At 49.9% G+C, this 20,650-nt stretch overlaps 1 protein-coding gene across 7 annotated transcripts in view; it reads left to right on the top strand.

Moving 5' to 3' along the window:
* The window catches only part of KCNQ2 (potassium voltage-gated channel subfamily Q member 2), a 68,058-nt gene that overhangs the window by 25,815 nt on the left and 21,593 nt on the right, over positions 1-20,650 (top strand). For 5 of the 7 annotated variants that reach the window (XM_075517010.1, XM_075517007.1, XM_075517006.1 and 2 more), the window contains exons 3-11: positions 425-551; positions 1,719-1,894; positions 3,078-3,203; positions 5,528-5,638; positions 6,344-6,439; positions 7,154-7,248; positions 10,652-10,681; positions 15,247-15,315; positions 17,309-17,338. In XM_075517010.1, the coding sequence (XP_075373125.1) occupies positions 425-551; positions 1,719-1,894; positions 3,078-3,203; positions 5,528-5,638; positions 6,344-6,439; positions 7,154-7,248; positions 10,652-10,681; positions 15,247-15,315; positions 17,309-17,338 (860 nt within the window). The remainder of the gene's footprint in view (positions 1-424; positions 552-1,718; positions 1,895-3,077; positions 3,204-5,527; positions 5,639-6,343; positions 6,440-7,153; positions 7,249-10,651; positions 10,682-15,246; positions 15,316-17,308; positions 17,339-20,650) is intronic. The other 2 variants (XM_075517009.1, XM_075517008.1) reach the window with 1 other exon arrangement.

Genomic DNA, 20,650 nt, shown 5'->3' with positions numbered 1-20,650 from the left:
CCCCTGTGAAGACCGAGACAAGACTCCTAGGATGGAGCAGCCAGTGGTTCCCATCTCTGGTCTTCCCTCAGCTGCTCAGCATTATCCTAGTCAAGTCCTGGAGACTAATGGTGGGGAGATAAGCAGGGACTCATCAGTCTTGTGACGGGGGACAGAAACACGATACGAGAAGGTGTAAAACTCTCGTTCACAGGCTACGATGTGCAGTACATCTTGCCACCCCAGGGGAGGGCGAGGGAAAACACAACAGCAAAGATCTGACAATCTTTCCAGCCTGGGCTCTCCATTTAGCAGTCCTGGTGCAGACAGCTCTGCGTTATCTTTTCTGAGGTGTGCAGAGTTTAGGTTAGGGGTTTGTACGTGATTCTGGAACGTGCTCTCCATCACGCTTCTTTCTCGACTAACGGCGTTGTGTCCCTCGCAGGAAATCGTCACCATCGTGGTGTTCGGGGTCGAGTACTTTGTGAGGATCTGGGCGGCCGGCTGCTGCTGCCGGTACCGGGGCTGGAGGGGAAGGTTAAAATTTGCCCGCAAGCCTTTCTGCGTCATCGGTAAGACCTGCCTCCCTGCATGGGATTTCCCAAACCAAAATGGCTATTGCAAGCGCTTGCTTGCACAGCGCTCCGGTTTCTTGCATGCGTTTTGGGGGTTGATCCTCAGCTGCTTTGTGGTCACCTTGAGAAGAGAAGGAGCACAAAGGCAAAAGTCCTAGTCCGTGGACGTGGTTTTTGTTATTCTGCACGAGGCCCACCCTGTTTTCTGCGGATCTGGGAGCCGTCCCATTGCCCTGCGTACCCCAGGCGTCGCTGGCAGCCACCCACAGCCGCGGAAAGGGGGTTTAGCCAGGAGGAGCTGAGCGTAGGAGCTGGGATCCTGCGATCCTGTGTCCAATCTCGACACCGACTTGCTCACGAATCATTGAAACTCTGTGTGTCTCGCTTTGCCTTCCCTGGTGCTGATGAGCTGCCTCACAAGGGAGTTATGAGACTTAATTAATTCTTGTTTGTAAAGTACTGGGCGATCCTCTTGTGAAAGGGGCCATCTGTGCACAGCAGTTATTTTTAACGGGGTAAGGAGTGGGCAGAGAGGCCGTGCCATTCGCTGTGGAGCCTGCTTTCAAACGGCTGGGAGCTGGCAATGGTCATATGCAGGATTTAAACTTACTCCACCGAAAAGCACTCCTATAAAATTTGCATAGAAAACCGGGGAAGAGGGAGGTTTTCAGGATCCTTGAATTTGGGATACGTAAAGCAAGGCTTTTTTTCTTGGCCTTTCTTTGTCCGTGAGCACCCCGGGATTGCTGTGGTGGACCTTTAGGTTTTCATTCCCAATTTAGACGGGGGAATTCACACCTCTGGACAGCACTGTGTAGCAAGCAGCTGCGGCTGGTTAAAAAAGGGCATGCATTTTGCAAGGGTTTAAAGCAGTTTGGCAGTGTTAACACTGAATCATATCAGAATTCAGGCTTTGCAATATTTGACACATTTTCTATGGGAATGATGAATGTGGAGAAGGAAACTAGGATGTTTCCATAAGGTGTGTAGTGGCTCCTTTCATCCAGGTTAAGGTTTCTGCTGTGTCCTTCCAGCACAAGATACAACTGATATAAGATCTCTTTCGTGCACAGCCTTCTGCTGCTGGTGGCAGGAGGAATGCCATCCCTTTTGGTAGGGGTTCAGCAGCATTTCTGCAGCTTTCAATGCCCTCTGTTTGTGCAGACATCATGGTGCTGATCGCGTCCATCGCCGTGCTGGCGGCGGGGTCCCAAGGGAATGTCTTTGCCACCTCGGCGCTCAGGAGTTTGAGGTTCCTGCAGATCCTGCGCATGATCCGCATGGACCGGCGGGGCGGCACCTGGAAGCTCCTGGGCTCTGTGGTCTATGCACACAGTAAGGTGAGCAAGCCCCAAGCAAGGACATTGAGTCGCTCTTCATGTTTCCCCCCACCAGAGACACCACTTTGGTTCAGTTCTCCACCCCGAACATCTCCCAGACCTGGGGAGGTTGGAAAGACACCGTACAGTAACGTGGGGAGCAATGCAAAGTCAGAGACGCGAGGTCTGATGGAGCCCTCCGACCAGTAGAGAAGAGAAGGGAGGGATGTTTAGATCTTTGCAGGGAATATCTTGAACGTAGTGACCACCTGCACGCTGATACAGCTCATTTCAAAGAGTTAGCAATTAGCCAGCAGCCTCGTTAAGCACAGGTGTTATTGCGAGCTCTTTGTCTAGGATGCACGCTTCAAAGCGGATGCATTTCTGAAAGCGCATCCTGCGAGCAGCAGCCTCTCAGGGACGCGATTACCGTGCCGGGTTCCTCTTCCCAACGTGAGATCACGTACCCGTCGCAGAACCGATCCCTGGTGTAAGGCACTTTGGCCTTTCTCCGGTTTGGGAAGAGTTTGTTGATCTTTTTTTTTGTTTGTTTGTTTCCTGCCACTGAATTTATGAATTTCACATTTCTCTTCTTCCATGCACTTTTTCCCCTGAAAAGCTTAGCCAGCTCGTTCAGAACTGTGTAAAAATCACAGGGAGTTTTTGGGTCTCTTTTGTCCACCCTGGTATTAACTTCATCCCAAAACAATCACTCCTGTGAATTCTGAATTAAAACTTCCCTGAAATTGGGGGATATTGTATCCAGACCCCAGCTCTGTAGCTCCTTCCCAGTTAGTGGAAGGGACCTGCCCTAAGCAGAGTCCCCATGGATTTGGGGTTCCCATTTCAGTTTCAACCCCACTTCTCTGTGTGAACTGGGGAAATATTTTTTTTTTTTTTTTTTTTTTTTTAGTCTCAGTTCCACATCTTGAAATAATGGAGGTGTTAACACTCCCTTTCCTCCTCCCTTTGCTGTATGTGTTTGGATGATGGGGTCTTCAGGACAGGGATCAGCCCGTGTGCGTGGCAGGGCCACCTCCAGTACATGGTCCCGTCTCAAAAAGTGGCACTACTGATCTCCAGCCAAAGCCCCAAAGCCTAAACAAATGCAGGGAAAGTTCAGGTCCAACCGCAAGCAACTCAGCTTTTGGAGATGAGCACCATGACTGCAATTACTCTCTTCTATCCCTTAATGATCTTGCAGGAGCTGATTACTGCCTGGTATATTGGCTTCCTGTGCCTCATCCTGGCCTCTTTCCTGGTATACTTGGCCGAGAAAGGAGAAAATGAGCACTTTGATACATACGCAGATGCACTCTGGTGGGGTCTGGTAAGTAATTTTCCTAGAACAGCTGCTGGTTATTAAAATAAAATGTCCATTAACCCTCCATCTTGTATCACTTACGTGAGGAATCGACTTACGGAGTGCTTAGTTAACGTTTTTATTAAATGGCTTCAGGCTACTCCGTTTAGCTCGTTTTCTTAAATAAACCTCAGAAAATGTTAGGGCATAGCATTGCTTGAATTAGCTGGAGCTGCAAGGAAACCGGGAACTTGCGTGCTCTCCATCGTGGGATTTAGCTCTGTCGCGACAGTAGAGGCAGGTCAGATAAAGACCCCGCGCTATGGGGCGACAAGTTTGACAAGTATTGCCGCCTTTTGGTTATTTAAAATCGTACTTGGGCAGTGCGCTGTTAAACACGCTGGAATAAATTCTGTAAAATTAATAGGGTCTAAGTACCAGAAAGACTTCAGCGCTGAAAGCACTCCCCTTTCACATCTTTGCTGACAAAGGAGGAAAGGGCAATACTTTTAGTTTGCTCTGTGTGTGCGTGTGCATGTGAATTATTGGATTAGCCGATTAACAAAGGGAGAATTAATGACGTTCTAATCTTCTTGCGTTATTGTTCTTCTGCTCCGACACTGTGGTGCTAGTTTGACCTTGATTACAAAGCCTGTAATGAAAATCCCAGATCTGATCAAATCCCAATAACAGGCTTGGGGAGGAATGGGCTGATCAAGCAGCTCCTCTGTTCCAACAAAGGGAAAGAAGCAGTAAATTGCTTTTCAAGCCCCTTGGTTATGACAGAAAAATCAAAACAAAGCCCAATTTGACATAACTAGAAAATAAACAATGAGGAAAAAGTGACAGCCCAGATTAGAGCTCAGTCTCGGGAGAACCATGTGCAGATTTATCCCTCCTGCTTCCCAGGCTGTGCGAGCCTTTGGCAGAGGATCAGCTCCCCTCATTTCAGGGTACGGAGATGCACCAGACTATTTTGCCACTCAGAGTAAAATTTGAGCTTCATTAAAATAAACAGGTTTTGTCATTGTCCAATTCACGGGTCCAGTACGGACAGATGTTAGGAGATGGGCAAAACAAATCAAATTTCAGGTTCAGAAACTCATCCCTTGGTCTGATCTTAGTGGATCCAATCCTTGTAGTTGTCTATATAAATTATATAAAAACTTGTAAACCAATTTTGCAGTGATTTTGGAGAGAACATCGCTTCGACTTTGTGTTTCAGTAAGGAATAGCCATGTAGATGCATTTTCTAACCGCTTAGTCAAAATGGCATCTAATTGATAGGGCTTTTAGTGGGTCCAATTAAACAGCGCTTTAGGATTGTACTTCCATTTGCGTAAAAGTGATTTTATTCTAAGTTGAAAGTGTGAGGTTTCCAAAGCCACATCAGCACGGTGTCAGCTCCCGCTCCTGGGGCCAGCTCTGTAGAGGCTGTGGGATGGGGACGGCTTCCCACTGGGTGCAGGGAACGTTGGGGTCCATCGGGCAGGAGTCTCAAAGAAGGTCTTCCCAATCAGACCATCTCGCCCTGCCCTGCCCTGCCAGTCCCAGGCTCTTCCGATCCTCTCGGCAGCCTTGGGGGATACCCAGCATTTCCCACGAGCGAGGTCCGTGGACTGAAGTGGGAAAATGCGTCTTTTCCTGCAGTTTGGAGTTCAGGGGGTTCTTTGTCTCCAGCAAATCTCTCGGCTCCTTCCCCAAAACGCACGCAGCAGCTTGCCAGCACTCTCTTAATGTATTGCAGTAATACTGAGGAGGGGAAAAACCATCCCTGAATTAGGTTGTATGAAGGGGCCATAATTCATCCTGTTGGGCTAATATGCTGTTTTTAAATAGGAAGGGAGACCGGCTAATAGGCAGTGCTGGGAAGATTAGGAATAAACAGCATCGGATCTTTATGCGTGCAAATAGCCCTGCCTTCTTTCGTGAGATGCCGAAAGGGAGTTTGGGGGAACCGTGCCGGTCCGCTTCCCCTGCCGAAGGCGCAACCCCGTCTCCCGGGGGAGGCTCGGAGCTGCCGCAAGTCTCTGCACCAGATGGCAGCTCTCTCTGTGTCAGCTAAAGGCAAGAAAATGCTCCCGACCGGCGAGAAAACTCCGTGTGTCGAGCAGGGAGGGTGGCAGTGCTGTCCTGGGCGTCAGGGCATCGCGGCTTCCCACGGAGGTGCCCGTCCCCAGAAGCCGGGGGTCCTGCCGGCTGCCCGAGCTGCACCTCGACTCGTTCAGCTCAGGACACGTGGTGACCCCGGCTCCTCCATCTCCCACTCTGGTGTCGCGGGACTTTTGGCCGTGTTGTTTTAGTTTTAAGGCTGTCTGACCGAGGGTCGTGCGGTGATCTCCTCCCTGCAGATTACTCTCACCACCATCGGCTACGGGGACAAGTACCCGCAAACCTGGAACGGGCGGCTGCTGGCAGCTACCTTCACGCTCATCGGCGTCTCCTTCTTCGCCCTTCCTGCCGTAAGCGGAGGCTGCAGCGTCTCGCTGGGAGGGGGGCTGACCTCTGCCGCGCTTTGTCCCCGGCCCCCGGAGCTGGTGGCAACGCAAGAGCTACGTCCAGCGGCGTGATGCACCCAGAGACCTCCCGACGGCGACTGCTCCGTGGCTTTTGAGTCAAAAAAAAAAAAAAGGGGGGGGGGGGGGGAGAAGAGAGGAAACCATGTCTGAATATCCACAGCTCGGGAACTATGTGTATGAGTGAACGGGATGGAAACTCTAGATTTGGCACTGCACAAATATTTATTGAAGAGAAACCGTTTTTTTTTTCCTGCAGAGGGCTGTTCCTCGGGGTGATTATGCCACTTCAGCAAATTACCCCTGTCCCTTTCGCAGTGCATCTCACTGTGTTGCACGGATCTGATTTTCCCTTATGGGGATAATTTGCTGAATTGTGTGGTTATTTTGTATTCTGTCAGCCGGCTGGAGGTAGTCTGGTAAAAGCAGCAATGCCAGTGAGTGCCAGCAAAGTCCGCTCCCCGCTGCTGCCCCTTCATGGGGAGCGTGTCTGCCAGGGCTGCCTTGGATGGAGGCTTCTCCTTCCTTCCCCTGCACATTTCAAGCAAAACATGAGCCAGAACAAACCTTTGGAGGGAAAATTGGCTGCAACGTTTTAGTGAAAACGTAGCTAACGCCTTGCTAACTGCAGATTTTCGTTCCCTTCCCCAGGGCATCTTGGGTTCGGGGTTTGCTCTGAAGGTTCAAGAGCAGCATCGACAAAAACACTTTGAGAAGAGGCGAAACCCAGCAGCGGGCCTGATTCAGGTGAGGGTCACGTCCAAGGAGCCGTGGCGTTACATCATCCCGATTTTGGGGGGCTTAATAGACTTTTAGAGGTTGGGGAGGAGATGGGCAGGTGAAAAATGGGGCCGCGTGTGTGAGGTGTGAGACAGCAGCTGGTGACTGGTCTTGTCTGGGAATAAATGCCAGGAAATCAGCCATGGGAAAATAGCATATGTGGTAGGCAATCTGGGGGAGAAAAGGAACGAAATCCAGCCCAGCGCAGCAAGACAAATGCATTAAGACAGTCTGTTTTCGCCAAACTTTTTTTTTTTTTTTTCCCCCCAAAGAGAATATTTATACTGATATAAAGTTACAATTGGGAGCGTTTTCTTCACGATAACAGATGTCTGCGCAGAAGGCTGGCCTTGGTGATTTGAAATTAGAGTCATTTGACATTCCCCTGCTCCTCTCTCTCCAAATTTTTTAACTCCCTAATGTGCAACAACACCCATTTGATACCTGACCTCCCCCTGACAGCGAGTGCCTGGTACCCACGCGCTTTTAGCTGGGCTTACATGTGTCAGGAGTATCGCGGTACCACCCCAAATTTGTCATACATCAAATCAAGGAAAAGACAAAATGTCGGACCCATCCCACAGAAAACAGAGGGAGGACTCGGTGTTGGCTGAGGTTTATGAAACCGAGGGTAGTGCTGGCCCTGTCTGGGTCCACCATCCCACTGCGTCTCCTCCGCAGGCGGCTTGGAGGTTTTATGCCACCAACCTGTCCCGGACGGACCTGCACTCCACCTGGCAGTACTACGAACGCACCGTCACCGTCCCCATGTACAGGTACCTCCTCCTCAACCTCCCTCTTCCACTGCCTTCCTTATGATGCCACTGTCTCCATATTTATTTTTGTTACCTGTATATATGGTTTCGTTTATTTATTTACTTTTTTTGGGTTGAAAAAGTTGATTTCGAAAGCTCTTAAGGGCTGGTATATGCTTTTTTCTTTTGGAGTTTTTTTTTGCTTTGGGTTTTTTTTGTGTGTTTATTTTTGACTTGATTTTAATTTCCCTGTTGTGTTTTTTTTCTTTTTTTTTTTCTTTCTTTTCGTGTCTGTGTGTGTACACGCTCTTCTTTTCACCTTTATTTCTCCACGTCCGCTGGTAGTTGCGTTGTGTTGTGACAGTTGCCGTGCCCAGGCGTGAAGATCTCCCTCCCGAGCTGCCCTGGATCGTAGGTAAACGCCACCCTCCTTGCGCCCTTGCTTGGGCTCTTCTTGCTGCTCCAGCTGCTCTCTAAGGGTCCTTCTGCCTTTCAGCAAACTTCTGTCCCTCCCTTGACTGGCCCAGCTCTCTCCCCAGGTGCATTTGCCCTGGGTTCCCCTTTCCTTCCCCCCCCCCCTTTTTTTTTTTCTCTGAGGAAAAACAAATCAGGATTCAGTGAGCATTTTCCCATTTCTTGCATTTCATTTACCCATCACGATCTGTTGACACGAGTAGGGAAGGACGGCGGAGCCGTGACGGATGATGCTGATAAAGCACCGCTGTGTTTTAGCAGCATCCATCTGGCTTACTTTAAGGAGAGGTAACTCGTCGTCATACCCGGGCAGCTTTTTCAGCTGAAACGACACAGGTTAGAGCAGTGCTGTGGGAATTCACAGCCTCTTGGGATTTGGAGCTTCATGGAGATGGGGACAGAGTCCCCTGCCATGCCTCGCTGCCCTCCGGGACCTGGGAAAGCACTGCATCCCCCATGTCACTCTCAGGGTTGGTGGCATCGAGGAGGAGGCTTCCCAGAAGCTAAAATGCAAAGCATTGCCGTTCATCTTACGCTTCACGCTGCACCGCACCGTGGGCAGGGCGGTGCATCCCTTTCTGGCGTGTTTTTAGGGGCTACCCAGATCTCTTTGGGTTTGAACAGGCGTTGGACGCGTTGGTTAGGTATTCCCGTAGCTTCGCGGGGTTTTGTTGGGCGTGATGGGGCTCCCTGTGCCCCATCTCCCTGCTCCCAAGCAGGGCTGTGGTCCAGCACCGGGTTGTGCCACTGCAGGTGTGAATCCCTTTGTGTTTTCCCATGTTACTGGTGCCTTTTAGCCCTCAGGCAGACAATCCGGATATATTTCCTAGGGTAAACATTAGCCTGTATTTGAAACACAGCGGCCAGCCTGTTAAACCATCTTAAAAACCTGTTGGCGGTCACGTTGTCGTGGTCAGTAAGTTTCCATTGGATTCGTTCCCAGTGTGTGTCTGATCGGTTGCTTTTTCCCTAGAGATTTATGAATCGACGTCAAGATTTTGCTTAAGAAAACCCAAACCAACAACCCAACAAAACGGAACAAAACTGTTTTCCAATAGCAATAAAGCCACCCTCCATCGAAACCCTCCCTCCCAGTGTTTGACCTTCTGGCTGTACGTTTGCAGCACCGGCAGAGATCAGCCACTGGAGAGGATGAGGACCGGAGCCTGGTCCAAAGTCTGCTGCAAAATGCAGAAAGCCAGGGGCTGATTTCAGTGGACTTTGTCAGGTTTTACTGCTGTTTGAAAGACTGAACTTACCACGCAGCCAGACATACAGTGACACCCTTTTGAATGAGGACGTACCGGGGTAATTACTTGCTACTCAATCCGCTTGTTAAAACCTGTATTTCCCATGGAGCTAATCCATGGAAGAAAACTAAGCAAAAGAGCTCCAGAAGAGGCTAAATAAAAACTTTGGGGAGGAGAAAAAGCAAAAAACGCAGTTTAGTGAAGAGCCCAGCTATCTTGAATAAAAAGGCAAGAAAAAGTTGTAGCGGGGTCGTAGCAGTTTTGCTGGCTGAGGCTGCGGGGGCTGCTCCCAGCGCCGGCCCCGGGCAGCAGCGTCACCCCGGGCTTCCCTGGGCACAGGTTTCTGCTCTCCCAGCTTCACCCTTAAACCCCAACTCCTGTCTGTGCGCAGGCGAAGCGAACGTCACCTGGGAGAGTGAGCTGTGGGCACACCGATGGATTCAGCCGTTAGTCAAACTGAATTTTTTACCGAGAAAGCAGTGAACCTCTTTTGAATGTGTTTTGGATGCAGTCAGATAAATTGGTTGGGGGAAAAAAGTTTTTTTTTAAAAAGGGGGGGTAACTGTATGTTCTGGCTGCAGCTTCCATCACTCACACTGTCCATCTATCCTCGTCTACCCACTTCGCTAAGCCAGCTGGTGGGCGCTGGCAGCCCTGTGCTGGTGCAGCCTCAGCGGCACGTCAAGCCCAGCGCTGCGTTAAGGCGATGGCTGCTGCCACGCGGCTGAAACGCACGACGTGGTTAGGAAGTGGGTTGGAGGAACGCGATATCCCCGTCTCCCTCCCGGGTGCCTGGGGTGATCTGCAGTCACCGCTACCTTGGCACCCTGTCTGCTCAACGTTGGGCTGCTTATTCCTCATGGCCCTGTGACTTGAGCTTAGCTGTCTTCTCAAGGCATCTCCAAAAAGACTGGCTGCTTGGTATGAGAAAATTATTACACATGCCTTGGAGGAGTTCACGTGTCTCCAGAACATCACTCAAATCACTGCAATGGGGCTAGTCTCACTTGTTTGGGGAAAATATGGTGGCCTCTGAGAGCAGCTTAGATTTCATCTTTAAATTCAAAACGTGGTAGAACCGAATCTGAAATATGCACAAGGCTCCTGTACGTGCGGGTATGGTTTGGGCTTGTCATACATGCATAGCTTGCTGCACCCAGACACGGTAGCCTGCCATGCATCAGCCACTGGATTTGCTGAAAAAAAAAAAAAAAAAAAATCTACTCTTTATTGTCACTCGTGAGAACAGGGCCTTGATCTCAACTACGTTCATATATTGGTCTTCACTAAAAAAACCCCATTGGCACATCATGCCCGAGTCAGCAGCCCAGCCCCAGGAGTCCCCGGCTGATGGGACCGAGGGCTGCGGATGTCTCACGAGAGGTCTCTCAGAGGCCCCCACGTTTTCCCCGCTCTGCGGTGCCCGTTCGCTTTCGGAGCAAGGTGCCGGCTGCCTGTCCCCGAGGGTGACACGGGTGCGCAGGGGTTTCTGAGCCGGCTGCAGCGGGAGCGAGCTCAGCCCATGCTCCCGTGCTCACCTGTAAGCCTGGTCACAGCGCATCTGCTCCTGGGGATACACTTCGTTCATGTGCTAATTTTCTTTATCCTGTTTCTTTTCCCCTTTCCTCCATCCCACCTTCCCCCCCCTGTTTTTCTTTCTCTTATCCCTTTGGTTTTCTTTGGTGAAAACACACGAAAAGCACGCAAACGCAAACGTACGGTGCCTCCAGGTATGAAGTGCATGTGACTCTGAAACTGTGTGTCATGTCACTCCTTGTTCTTCGTTTGGGACTGTAACATGCAAAGCCTTTAATTAAAAAAAAAAAAAAAAAAAAAAAAAAGATAAAAAAAGAAACCTCTGAAGATCAGTTTTTTGAAAGGAATGAGTGAAAGCCCAAACCAGACTCCCCATCCTGCTGCCTACAGACTAACTCCATGCACCTCCATGTATATTTTAGCTATTGGTACACACAAGTGTTGGGAAGCTGTCTGCCAAAATGACGATTTAAGGAAGGAGAATGGGAGAGCGCTTGATAAGCTTGCTTTTTTAAGGATGATTTCTTGATGGTCTTACCAACCTCCTCCAATCCATACAAAGCTTAACAAGAAAACTTCCCCGTTCATACTTCCATTTTCCCTCTGCCGTCACTCCTGCGTGTTCCCCTTTCTCCAGCCCTCTTTTCCCACCCTTCATTGTGCCATTTGTCTCACTTCATGCTGTAGGAGCTGTGCCCACCAGATAACGCCAGGTTTGCTGAATTTTGCTGGTGTGGCGGCACCGTGGGACGCATCAGTGGTAGCACAGAATAAAATCGCAGTAGCAGCTGTGCCTGCTTTTGAGGACAACGTCTGGAGGAGAGAGAGATCTGGAATGCTAAACTGAAATGAGCATTCATTTCTTCTAGTAATCCAGTCTGATTTTTGGGAAAGGCGTGTCCCATCTCAGCAGGACTTTTCTATTTCGTTTTTTTCTTCCAAGACTGACCTAGAGCCAAGCAGTTATTAGCCCCAGTTATTCAGTCTGGGACTTGACCTTTTGGGATCAGTCCAAATGCAAAGGCCTGTATATGGCTGTGTAAGATTTATGATAAATAATATTATTTCGGGTTCTTCAGAAAAGAGTAGATTTTCAAATCACAGCATATTTTATATGAGGTGGGTATCTGAAGGTGTAGTCAAGTCAGTATTTTAAGATGGGGAATAAATGGCTTGCATTTCAAGACTGTGGGCCAAGCTCTGTTCTTAAAGCAGTTTAAATCCTCACTAGATGCCTTAATGCTGTTAGAGCTGATGTGATTTAGTGCCTGATTTCCAAACCTGCTTCCAGTTTTCACAGATGCAAGTTTTACAGCCTTAGTAAATCACACTTACCACTTTGTGCGGTTAATTTGCAGCAAATTGCACCAATGAATTGCAAGTGTAATATTATGAATGCATTTTCCTGTTGTGCTGAACAACAGCCTGTTTTGAGAATCAGACATTTTTCTGCTGCTGGGAGTGAAATAAGAATGTGCCACTTCCATCCCATTTCTTATAATAAAATATTTTATAAGTTTCATAAATCTTCTCAGTTATGAAAAATAGCTTAGGCTGGAGACATAAAGTCATGGTTAGGGTAAAAATTGGCTCCTCGTAGGAACTGCAACACAGCATGGAGACTCATTTAAGTCCCCATCCCATTCCAGCATCCATCTCCTTGTCACCCTCTTCCTAATTGTTCATACTGGGGCTGTTCAAAAGAGTCAAAAAAATCATCGTTGTCTCTGTGTGCGTGCGTGTCGTGGTGTGTGCGTGTTTTTGTGTATGCTCCCACCCCCTGTTGCGTGCCGCTGCCCTCCTCGTGGTGCGGGTTTTTGATGATGTCCTGGCCGGAGGCATGACACCCCTACTGTCCCCAGACGCTTGAACGTTATCTGTGCTGCCAGGAATAGCAAATTTGCCTTCCCTTTGGAGGGGGGAGCCGGCACCTGGAGTTAGCGTGGCGTTTCTGTGCTGTACTGGGAGGGGTGATGGGAAGCAGCTGTGGGTACCGCTGGGTCCCCTGCAGCAGCCGGCGACTCGGAAGCGTTGCTGTGGTGGGTGTAGCATGAGCTGTGTGTGTTCCCGTGGCGTGCAGATCTTCTCACCTAGCTCCCCTTTAACCGAAACACGCTTCCCTTGCTAACAAGTCACACACGGACCAGGAGGAGAGAGAGAAAACATGAGATGCCCCAGCCGGAGGTCCTTTCTCCACGTCTCTGGAGGACACGGTGGCACCTGTGTCACCCGTCCCCTGGGCACACACGCCGGCGCAGGGTGCCCTCCAGCCAGCATTTTATAGCAAAGCTCAGTTAAAGCGCTGTGCAGAGCCCTGCCGTTTCTTTGAGGTTCTGGTGAAATAGTGCAATGCGGTAGCTGTTCCCCAAGCTGCTCTTGTAACGACAGGTTAGGCTGAGCATTCAATTCAGATTACATTTCGGGTCAAGTACAAGGCTGAGTTTACACCCATTTTTAATAATTATTGTTTCAGTAAAACGTTGTTTTTTCCACCACACGTGTACCAGGCCCATCGCCCTACCACAGAAACAGTGAATTTCTGTGTTTGCTTGTGTGACTTCACCTTTGCATGGAAGCATCTGTGGTGGCCCAAGAGATTGCCACCTTCAGCACGGTGTGGACCTTGTGTTAAGGGCTGATGCAAAGGAAGGAGCTCCTTTGGGGATCCTGAATCCTTCAATCTAGTGAGCTAATGAGCTCTTCAGCTCTGAGACTCGCATCGGTGGAAGCCCTGGGTTTGTGATCCCAGCTGGAGAAAGTGGGGCTGTTGTCCTATGTTCTGCTGGGTATGGACCTCCCTGAGAAACTAACTCACCAAAGAAGAAGAGTTGTGCACCCTGCATTAACTGAACTGCTAAGTACACTTTGTGCTTGATTTTATGCACCGCCTTCTCCCATCTTGGAACGAATCTGCAAACCCTACGGTGGGTTTGAAGGGCGGTGACAGCCCAGCACTCAGGCACTGCTCCACTGCACCAAGGTCAGCTTCTTCCTGACGTCTTGAGTGAAGAGGATCATTAATTCATCAGATCAGGATGTGCTCTTCTCTGGATGGAAGCAAACAGAGGTGGACTGGGGAGCCGAGCCAGAATTTTCAGGCCTATTTTTATTCTTTTCTCCATTCTTAGGATTGGAAAATTTTCTGATTGCCTCAATCTTGTGAACAGCAAATCTGCTCTGCTGAACAACTGTGGTTTTGAGGATGAGTTTTGTGCATGCAGAGGAGAGGCTTTTCCAGTTGGTTTTTTGTCAGTTAGAGGAAAACTGTGAAACTGTTGGTCTCATAATGGCTGAAAAAATGTGGGCATGAATATCTCTGCCTTTATTTTACAGTAAGCAACAGCCCCATTTCTTACAGCACCTCAGCCGAGACCAGGCTGTTCGGGGAGCGCAAGCACTTGCACCCCTTTCCTTCCAGTCTAAGTTGCAGTTTTGGGACAGTTTGGGTAGGTCCTTCTTGCTTTCATTAAAACCTACGTGGCTCATTTTCCAGCAAAGCCATAAGTAGATGCTGCCTTGGGGTTGTGGCTGGGCTGTGGCCCCAGCGGCACAGCCGTGGGCAGCTGCCGGCAGCCTCTTCCCAGCCCCCCAGCAGCCCCTTGTCCTCCCCGTCATCCCTGCAGGGATGCATCCTCCCGCTCACTTGTCACAAGCGTGACCGGAGGCGGCTGCTTGGGCTGACTTCGCACCCTCTGGGCGCGGCGATGGCATGTGGCACTTCGACACTTTGACAAGGGCACGCTGGTGGCCCAGAAGGGAGTTTGCAGCAAGCCGTGGGATGAGCCCCCTTGGCCTCCACCCCCGATGCAGAGTCCCCAGGCGCGCTCTTAAGGAGATGCTGCCCTTCCCAACCATGGGCAGTGCTCTCCATCCTCCCCCCGACACCTCCAGCTCACATCTTTCTTGGTTGAAAACCTGACTGTGAATATCAACGTTAAATATTTATGGAGCAAGCCCCAGTCTCCCAGGGTCTGAGGGAAGAAACCAAAAGTGGATGTGGAAGCTAATTCAATGGCTTTTAGCACAAAAGCAGGATGGGCAACAGGATGTTTGTTTGTTGTTTTTTTAAATTATTAATGAGGATTCCCGTTATCAGGTTCTTTTTCTTCCTGAGAAAGGAAGGAAACCCATGGTTCCTAGGAGGCAACAATACATGATTTTGCCTCATTTGGGGACAAAGCCTGACATGGACCGTAGGGAATTGGTTAAACTTGACCCCGGAGCGCACTGCTGTTTCTCCTGGGATGCTCCTAGCCTCGTGTCCCTATTTCCTCTGCCCCATAAGCTGCTCCTTCCCATGCCTCCCCACATTCCCAAGAGCAGCAGGGTTGAGTTTTCCCGTTTGCCTCCAAAACTGGAGCTTCTCTCCACCTAATACACAGCCGAAGCACTGACCTCCAAACACAGCAATGCCAACCGCTAGACTACGGGTGGTGAAACAGCTCTCCTGCCAAAACACTGCTGTCCTGCTCAGAAACCCCGGCAGCCGCTTGTTTTTTGGGAGGTTCAGAATCCGGTGGTGCAGACAAGTTTCTCTCTCTCTCTTGCTGTCACTCTCTCTCTCTTTCCCCACCGCTCTGCCTTAGGACACTGTTGGAAGTAGCAGCCAAACCCCTCTCCATCCTTCCCGAGCAGTTGCAGTTGGTGGCACAAAGCTGGTTCTAGTTGAAGGGATGGGGCAGTGGGGGAAGTTTCCGAGACAGGAGGCTCTGAAATCAGCTCTGCCTGAATATTAACAGTCTTCATTTTCTCCCTCTAGACTCATCCCTCCTCTGAACCAGCTGGAGCTCCTGAGGAACCTGAAGAGCAAATCGGGACTGACATTCAGGTTAGCAGTAGAGTTAAGAGAGCTTGGAAAGCACGCACTTTGCAACCTTTTTCTATTTTTTTTTCTTTTTTCCTTTTGGTTTTTTTTTTTCCTTCCTGCCTTTTGCATATGGACAGCCTTGAAGACGTGAGAGGTTTTGGCAGCTGGTTCCCCATGGGTCATTCAGTGACCTCCTCCCCATCCCTCTCCCATGCTGTACATGAGTTTCTTCAGCCTAACTTGGCTCTGGAGTAATATTACAGTGCTTGGCTGAAAATGCAGTCATATTTTCAAAGGGTCTGATCAAGGCAGTGTTCCCAGTTTTCCTCTGACCTTTCTGGTCTTCACCACCCTCAGAGGAGACTCAGGACCACGCTGTGTTAATTAATTCCCCATTCCCTCCAGCCTTCCCTTGCCTTCTCCAAGAGCAGGCAAGGTGGTAGCGGTGAGAAATTTTTTCTAAATTTGCTGTGGCAAGGTATACATGATTGCCCCAGAAGGCCAGGAGTCCTGCAGCTTAAACTGATGCTCGGGAAGGGTAAACCTTGTTTTTTTAAGCAGGTGAGGTTGCCCCGTTTGATGAATGGGGAGTGTGCAGACCCCAGGAGGGATGGAGAGATGCTGGCCATGCTGGTGGGCATCGGGGCCAGCTGGGGAGGGGTGGGATGGGACCTGCCCTGGGCTGTGTGTCTCTGCAGAGAGTAGACATCTGTAGACCCATGGGTCAGACTGCAAACTTTAAAATGTGAGTATTTGAGCCAGTGACTGAGGCTGGGCTTCCAAGCTTGTCTGAGCAAGGAGCAGAGGGTGGAGGGGCATTTTTTTAGTCTCTCCAGGCTGCTGCCTTCAGCCTAAGGGAGAGGGGCTGGGGTCTGCGCAGATCTCGGCATCTCAGCAGTCACTGCTGGGCGGAGGCAGGGCCAGGACTGGTACAGCATCATGCTCAGAGGGAATCGAGCTCCTCCTGCCCAGGTCTTCTTGCAGTCCGGTTTGTCCCTTAGACTGTCTGGTGTTGGCGGGGGGCAGACCCTTATCTGCTGAGAAACACAGTCTGCTCCCTCTCTTGTGGGGCTGCAGGGCCAAGGCTGCTTCAGAGCCCCAGATTAAGTGCAATTTCCCAGCGTGAAGAAGCTGTGAATCAGAGTAGTTGAAGGCAGAGCAGGTTTTCCTCATTGCTGGAGGGAAATGCCACCAAGATGCCTGGTCAGTAAAGGTGAGATATTTTTTTCAGTGTGGCCTTAGCTTGGTTTGCAGCGTTATGCCTACCCTTTTGCAGGTGTTCAGCTCACTTGTCCTCAATGTCAATGATTTTTCAGGGCAATCAAGTGGTTTGGGATCTCAGTAGGAAACCGCATACAAAAATTGTGGCGTCCCACTCCCTCTGTGTAGCCTTTGCCAACTACTTTGGCAAAGTAGCTGCCAAAGGCTTTGGAGGCAGAAGCAGAAACCCCAGCTGGGGTGTCAGGATGTCAGGGCAGGGGTCCACACTCCTTCCCACCAGTGTCCCCCTCCCAGCACCACGCGTTAGCACTGCGGCGTGAAGCCATGCATCAAAAGATCTGATATTAGCTCTGTCCCAATGGCCAGGAAGGAAAAGCAAATGCACCAGGGTCACGGGAGCCATTCAAATCCTTCCCTATGTGCAGAAGCAACTCAGGGCGGTGCATTTCCAAATGAAGGGGGCCACTCTCTGAGCCCACAGAAGTCCTCCTGTGCTCACACAAATCACACGACCATCAGGTGTCTCAGTCATGCGTAGGCACGAGGATGGGTTGGGATAAACTCTTCAACCCTGTGCGTTGTATGTGTCTTCTCTGAGGTTGTGTGAGTCTCCAGTGATCTTCTGCCCGGGCCGGAAACTCCAGGAATTAAGTGCTCCTTTCCCTTTCTTCTGTCCACAACTTCCACTTAGTTGTATTGTTTGGTATTGTCCTTTCGTTATGTTTTAACAGTGAAGCAGCAACATCTTTTGCCACCTGACACCATGCTAATGTACTATTGCTTCTGTTTAAAGGAAAGAGCAGCAGCCCGAACCATCGCCAAGGTCTGTATCACTGCCAACACGCCATTCCCATGCATTACCCGTAGATTTCTATGTACGTGTGTGCGTGTGTGTACCATGTCGTGGCGCCATCGAGGGAAGCATTCTAGGTATTAACGTGCTTTTTCTGTGCTGTGGCAGTCCAATGTATCTACGTGTATGCTGGACCTTAAATCATATCTTCCTTCCAGTCTGCCTCGGGCTGTAGCTGCGAGGATAGCGAGGCTGTGGGGGCTAGAGAGAGTGGTGGGCAGCACGGGCAGAGCTGGCAGACACTTATCCGGGGTGACGGCAGAGCTTTGGTTTATGCTGCTTTTTTTTTTTTTCTTTCGTTGCTGGAGGCGTAGCTGAAACAGTATAACGCAGGCTCAATGAGTGCCGATGGGTAGGTGATGCTTTGCCCGTGTCTCCATCACCCAACGCCATGCCAGGCGGAGGTGACATGGGAACACGAAGCCATCACCACGTCACCGAGTTAGCAACTTCTCCTGAGCTCCTCTCGCCGCAGGGTACTGCACGGGGCTGCGTGGACCTGCTGCTCCGTGGGACACGGGAGGGGTCTCTGACACGGCACGATGTTGCATGGCAGAGACACCCTTTCTCCTCCCCATTCCCTTTGGCCTCACAACCTCTGGATGAAGCACAGTCCCTGCTCCGTCTTCCCTCCACGCCTCGAGTCCACCGTGCAGAGCGTGCTCAGCCGGGCACCCTCTGAGACGTGGCGAGCACCTTCCAAGGCCAGCCGTAAATCTCACCTGCGGGAGAGCTTTTCTCTATTCACATGTCCCAGGGAAAGCAACAGGGCTGGTATTTGGGATACTTTTAGGATACTTTTCATCCCCTTAGGATTACTTAATTCTGGGATTTTTTTTTTTTTTTTCCTATATTTTCCCACTTCTTTTAAGAAGTAATTCTGGGACTGAATCTCATTTTTTTTCTTGGGAGGCAAGATGCAAAACTGGTGATCTGTGGAGATCATCTGCTTGGCGTTCAGATCTTCCATCTCATATCTCAAAACATAGCTTACAGCCTAAATATTGTAAACGCTGAATATGTTTTTCAGAACTATAACTAGAGCCTGGCGTTTTGCAGAGGTAACTTCCTGCTGTGCCTTTTAGCTTATAAGAGGCCAGAAATTAATTTTTCCCTGGCATAAAATCCAACCAAAGATATCTGGGTAGCTGCGGTGCTGACTAAAGGGAGGAAAATTTCATCCTTCCTTCCTTCCCCCCCGCCTTTTTTCTGTCTTTCATTTGAGCTTTTCTTTGCAAGCAGAACCTCCGTAGCACTCCATCCACTTTCCTGCCAAATAACCCAAATCTCCAAGATCATGTTTCAACTATCCAGATTTTGGTTTTTTCCTACCTGGGGTCTCAGCCTGTGTACCTAGAGCGAAGGCAGCCTCCATCCCGCTTTATTAAAGCAGGGAGCATTACGTGGGAAGTGCTCTCTGGGAGCAGACCAAGGCTGAAATCTTGGCCACCCTCTCGTGGCATCAGGAGGGTCAGCATTTCATCCCAGGGGCCTGGCTGCTCCGCTGCCCTGTCTCAGCCAGTGACATACTTTGGATGCATCAAAGAGTAAATTCACCTTTCTTACAGGCATCTGACTGTGCAATGAGACAAAATCTCTGTTCAGCCCCATCAGCTCCATAGCTGAGGAAATCTGAGCACCAATGGTCCCTCGTAGGGTCACATCAGCCAGCACCCCTGCAATCACGGTCACAAGTCTTATTTCTGAGGCACTGGTTTTATTTCTTCTTTTTGAATCTCCGTCCTGTCTTGCAGGGTTCATTTTCACCAGTTAAAACACTAGGTTGGATATAATACTTCTTCGTAGAGGTTGCAGGTTTTTCCCTGTTCATTTTCTACGTTGTTTTCTTAATCTTATGTCACAGAAGGAAGTAAATCTAGCCTTTCACTGCCCTTTTTCGGAGTATTTTTTACTATATATAGCTCCTTCATCAGGGTCGTTTCCAAATGCTGCTTTCCTGCTCCTGTAGTGTATCTGTCTCTTGTGACACCGATGGGTTTTGTTGCCCTCTGTTGTAAGATGCTAAACCTGAACCCAGGAGTGCTTAAGCTGAGGATCTGCAGCTGCCGGGTATATGGCGTTAGAGTACTTTCCATATGGTTTAGTTCAGCTGCCGTAGCAGAACCAATTCCTTCTGTGTTTTGGTAGGGCAGTATCAATTCTATCTGCTCCCACTGCCCTTTTCCGTCTGATAATATCATCTCAGACCTCAGGAAGGAATTTTGCACAGTAGTCCCTTATATTCAGGGGGCCTCAAATCACCTCTTTTCCCAAATAAAAGTTTCTGGATCTTTTACATTCACATCTCAAATCTCCCACCCACTTTAACTTCCAGCAGCCTCCCGGTGATGCTCAGTGTGTCATCCTGCCCTTAGAAAAGAAAACTCGTCCTGTTTCTCAGCCCACCCACCAGTTCATCATCCAGCCGTGGTCTGTCGCTGATGACCGTTTCACGTAGGAAACTCCTCGGGATGAATCGTCTTTCATAGCAGACCCCAGCACCACAATTTTACTGCTTCGGCTGGTAACGGATTTGCCACTTTCCATTTCCATCAATGTAAGGAAATATACAGTCTCTCATCTGGAGACAGCTGGATCTTCCTCCCGTTGCCGTTATGTGTAGGGAGTGGCTGATTTCCTATATCCCTCTTTCCATAACTGATACACCACAAAGTCCTTACAGCAAACAGAACAGAAACAGCTTTTTCACTATTTTGCATCTTAATACATTTTAAGTTAGGGAAGGGATGCTGGCACGGCTCATGGGAATGCGCTGCGCAAGACAAACGTTGCCTTGCGAGGTCTGGGAGCGTCCCAAACGCCCCGCCAGCGCGCGGGGCAGCTCTCGGGGTCTTGCCCGCGCACCAGCGGCGATGCTGCCCTCAGACTCCGGTGCTGCTGTAGCCGTCCTGATTTCTGCCGAGATGGCACTGGGAGAGCTGCTGCCCGGGGTGGGAGGACATGGGGAGGAGATGGGGTCAGCGCGGTGGAGGCTCGGGGTCACCTGGAATTACTCGGGTGGCTTTTGATTTGGTCTCGGCGTAAAATGGGATGGCTGATCTGAGAGACAGGTTACGTCCTTTCTCTATCACTTCTGTTTTGTTTTTCACCGCGAGCTTGTCTGCATTCATCTATGACCGAGTGCCGGGAAGCTGTGTGCTGACCTGTGCCGGGGGACAGGAGCTCACCTCCCCGTGACATGGAGCCCAGGCTGTGATGAGCAGAAAAGATGCTGGCCTTTTTCTACATGCTACGTACCTCTTCCCCCTTTTCATTTTCCTC

The sequence above is a fragment of the Mycteria americana genome, chromosome 14 (genome assembly GCF_035582795.1).
Source record: "Mycteria americana isolate JAX WOST 10 ecotype Jacksonville Zoo and Gardens chromosome 14, USCA_MyAme_1.0, whole genome shotgun sequence".
Classification (NCBI taxonomy): domain Eukaryota; kingdom Metazoa; phylum Chordata; class Aves; order Ciconiiformes; family Ciconiidae; genus Mycteria; species Mycteria americana.
The sequence above is the reverse complement of the archived record's forward strand: the minus strand, read 5'-3'. Positions and strand labels throughout refer to the sequence as shown.